General features: G+C 48.8%; 2 protein-coding genes across 2 annotated transcripts; one reads left to right on the forward strand and one right to left on the reverse strand.

The window, feature by feature from the left end:
* Positions 1 to 574: 574 nt before the first annotated feature.
* On the reverse strand, positions 575 to 1,262 carry LOC115312592 (protein lethal(2)essential for life). Its single transcript, XM_029971404.4, has one exon. It carries the CDS (start codon positions 1,158 to 1,160, stop codon positions 669 to 671), a length of 492 nt encoding a protein of 163 aa, XP_029827264.2. The 5' UTR covers positions 1,161 to 1,262; the 3' UTR covers positions 575 to 668.
* Positions 1,263 to 1,886: 624 nt separating this feature from the next.
* LOC8043348 (alpha-crystallin B chain) lies at positions 1,887 to 2,699 on the forward strand. Its single transcript, XM_002416230.4, has one exon. The coding sequence runs from the start codon at positions 2,015 to 2,017 to the stop codon at positions 2,564 to 2,566; it is 552 nt and encodes a 183-aa protein (XP_002416275.3). The 5' UTR covers positions 1,887 to 2,014; the 3' UTR covers positions 2,567 to 2,699.
* Positions 2,700 to 3,502: the final 803 nt, after the last annotated feature.

Consider the following 3,502-nt stretch of genomic DNA (forward strand, 5'->3'; position numbering starts at 1 on the left):
CCCCCTCCTTATCTATCAGGTCAGTGGAGGCGACGCTGACACAGCCGGCACCAGATTTTATGTTCGCGTCTGCTTCGATTATCTCTCTTACAGTCTTGACCTTATGGCCGGCAAGAACAGTGCACGCGTTGAACGGCGGCGAGGCCTGGGGATTTGCTGAAATGACCGCGATGCATATACGAGTACTTCCCAAATCACGGCGATTAAACAGTTGATGTCAGCGCTCTGTGTTGTCCAATCTCCTCCTTTGTCCTCGTCTGAAGCACTACCATATTTTTAACGCCCAGTACCAACTCCTCAACAATCTGCACTAATCTGCAACGTACCCCCAAAGGAATTGTCTGTTTTTCACCGCAAAAATAAACTATGCTTAGCCAAACGACCAGGCTCCGCTAAAACGTGGTGCGGGCAATCCGGACGAGGTGCCACAGTAAAGCATAGTTTACATTAATAATAATAATAAAAAAAAAAAAAAAACATTTCTATGATAGTTTTTGGCCGTTGATCTTGGGTTTTCCTGTCAATGAAAACACCCAAGAAAAAAGAGCGGAGGTAACATGTACAAGCACGGGAATAAAGCCTTTTCAAATAATTTATTGTGACAAATACTGATGAGAATGTTGAGAAGGTGGAGCGAGCGAAATTTATAATCCCTATTTAGAAATGGTTCAGGAAGCAGAAGTCGACTTGTTTTCAGTGGCTAAGGCTTCTTCAACGACGACAGGGATGATCTTGACTTTCTTCGCTGACGTCCTCGGAGCTTCGATGGCCAGCAATCCCGTCTTGGTGTCCAAGCTTGACGTCACGGTCTTCGGGTCGACGTCCTCGGGTAGTGGCAAGCGCCTCGTGAACTCCCGCATTACGAAACCACCGTCCTCGTGAGTTTCTTCGTGCTTGCCGTGAACCACGACGTCCCCGTCGACGGTACGAACCGAGAGTTCTTCGGGCCCGAAGCCGCGAACGTCGTAGGCAACTTCGAACTTGGTTGAGCGTTCTGCTTCTTGCGCCGCACTTCGGCGCTTCCGTTGGCAGAGCCGTCGTCTGCTGCGGTCGCACTGCTTCGAACAGTCGTCGTCGTCTTCGACCCAATCCAGCATTTTGATGGGCGACCAGAGGTGGTCGTCGCTGAGAAGGGGGCAGAGGACCATCTTGACAACCATGGCGGTCTCGTTTGCTTCGTGTAGACCAAGCGCAGAACAAGAGCAAGGTGCTGCGTGTTGAGCGCCCGTAGCAGGCGACGCTCCTTTTATGTGGGCAACGTCGTCTGCTCGAAAATGCGCGAAGCTTCGGGAACGCAGATGCGAGAAAACGCGAGAAAGAGCGCAAAGCCGAATTTGATTGGACCGAATGCTTCACTTGACATTACGTCATGTTGGCACGAGATTCAAACAATATTACGTCCCATCGTGCTTCAGCCATTGCAGCTCGTTTCTACTCTCACTCCTGACGGATATCACTAAACTACGTGATTTTGGGTAATTACCACTACATGACGCACATTAAAAATGCCTCTTCAATTCTTCCTAAACAACGAAAAAAAAAAAAGAATCTAGTACGGAAATTTGGCAAGGCGTCAATAACTCTATGGTCTCCACGTCTCAATTCCGTACGGAGATGACATGGTAAGTAATTAATAGAGGCCACAGAAAATAAAACTGTATATCTTGAAGCTACAAAAAAAAAAAAACCAAAAAAGTAAAAAAAAAAAAAAAAAAAACCGTTCATTTTACGCCAAGTTCTTCTTTACTCCGAAAGATGGCACCACCTACCCAAGCGCATGATGGGGCTCCCGAACATTCTTGAAAAAACGCGAAACACCGCGATCCCGCTTTGTGTCACGTGACTACAACCCTCCAATCGCAACGTTCGTTTTTGTTTCTCTTGCGCGCCGCCGCGAACCTTCCAGAGCACGCCGGAGAGCCAACGGCGGCGTATAAAACGAGGAGTACGCTGTGGCGTAGTCATATTTCCGCTCGTTCAGTCGATAGAATTTCAGTTCTGAGACTAACTGAGGATGGCACTGTTCCCACTTCTGAACCGCAGCGTCTTGGGCGGCTCGGACCTGGCGAGGCGTCTCTTCGACGACGACTTCGGCTCCAGCTTCCTCGACGGAGAGCTGTTCGACCCGCCATTCTACCACCAGCGCTTCTACATCCAGCCTAAGAACCAGCAGCAGTGTCCGTACCAACAGCGACAGCGCGGACACGGACCCGGGTCCCAGGCTGTCATGGAGAGCGACCCGAATAAGTTCGCGCTCCGAGTCGACGTCCGTCACTTCGCGCCGGAAGAAATCACCGTCAAGACTGTCGACAACTGTGTCGTAGTCCACGGCAAGCACGAGGAGAAGTCGGACGAGACCGGGTCCTACGTCAAGCGCGAGTTCACGAGGCGCTACGTCCTGCCCGAAGACGTGGACCCACACACGGTGACGTCTAGTCTGTCGGCCGGAGGACTGCTGGCCGTGGAGGCACCGCGCAAGACCCCGAAGGAAGACCCCAACAAGCCGGTAGCCATCACCGTGCACCACGAGGGAGCGTCCAAAGGAGGTGCTGTCAAGAGCAAGTGAGGCGCTCTCATGTTCGTCTTTTTGTGTTCACAACCGTTCCGTGCTTCCTCTGCGAGCATTCCAGTTCCTCGCGTTACTTGTAATCAGTTTCTTTGATGTAATGTATGAATAAACAAGTGTATATGATCCCCAACGAGCTTTTCTTTTAGTTTCTTCTTTCGGCACTAAAATGCTCGGACCGCGGTCACTGCTTGTGGCGGTGCCCGAATGCATTTTGCCGGACAATTTTTCGCCGTGGGAAACTCCCCTCCCGCGCCCGCAGCACCCTGTACTGTAACAAGTTAGTATTTGAATTTTGTAACTAGCAGGGTTACTTTTTTTCCTGTGTAACTGTAACATCGTTATTATTTAGCAGGAACGTGCTCATGACTGAGTCATTTTTACCCTCTTTTAAAGCATGACCATAAAAACAGGAAACATGCTGAAATAAAAAAGGGCATCGCCAGTGAAGGTTTACCATCGAAGGACGACCACGTCCATCGGTGGTAAACTATCTTTTGAAAGTTTCAAGAATGTATTGTTAATGTTATAACTTTCTACAGGAACGAAGCTGCGCCGAGAAATTCCTTAGGAACGCGTCCAAGATTAAAATGCACTTTTCTTGAAAATTCATGGTAATAAAACCAGAGACCCAGGAACACAGAAGGGGACGAACACAACACAACGTCTGTTGTGTTGTGTTCGTCCCCTTCTGTGTTCCTGAGTCTCGGGTTTTATAGCCATGAATCATCACCAGCTCGCTTGTTTTTTAAGCATTATTTCAGTATTTCTTGAAAATGTCTGCTTTCTACGTGCAGAAGCCCAATTTTCCAGTGCATTTTACGTCGACATCGCAGATCGATGCCGCCGTATTGTATATCTACTACTATTGGATCAGATTGTGTTAACATCTCATTGCTTCGTAACAGGAATTTTGTATGTATGTATGGCCACCGG

This window comes from Ixodes scapularis, unplaced genomic scaffold (assembly GCF_016920785.2).
Source record: "Ixodes scapularis isolate PalLabHiFi unplaced genomic scaffold, ASM1692078v2 PGA_scaffold12__126_contigs__length_90152505, whole genome shotgun sequence".
NCBI classification, from domain to species: domain Eukaryota; kingdom Metazoa; phylum Arthropoda; class Arachnida; order Ixodida; family Ixodidae; genus Ixodes; species Ixodes scapularis.

What these genes read in the sequence shown, in the direction of transcription:
- LOC8043348 (XM_002416230.4), top strand. Translation starts at nt 2,015, where the DNA reads ATGGCACTGTTCCCACTTCTGAACCGCAGCGTCTTGGGCGGCTCGGAC.
- LOC115312592 (XM_029971404.4), bottom strand. Translation starts at nt 1,160, where the DNA reads ATGGTTGTCAAGATGGTCCTCTGCCCCCTTCTCAGCGACGACCACCTC.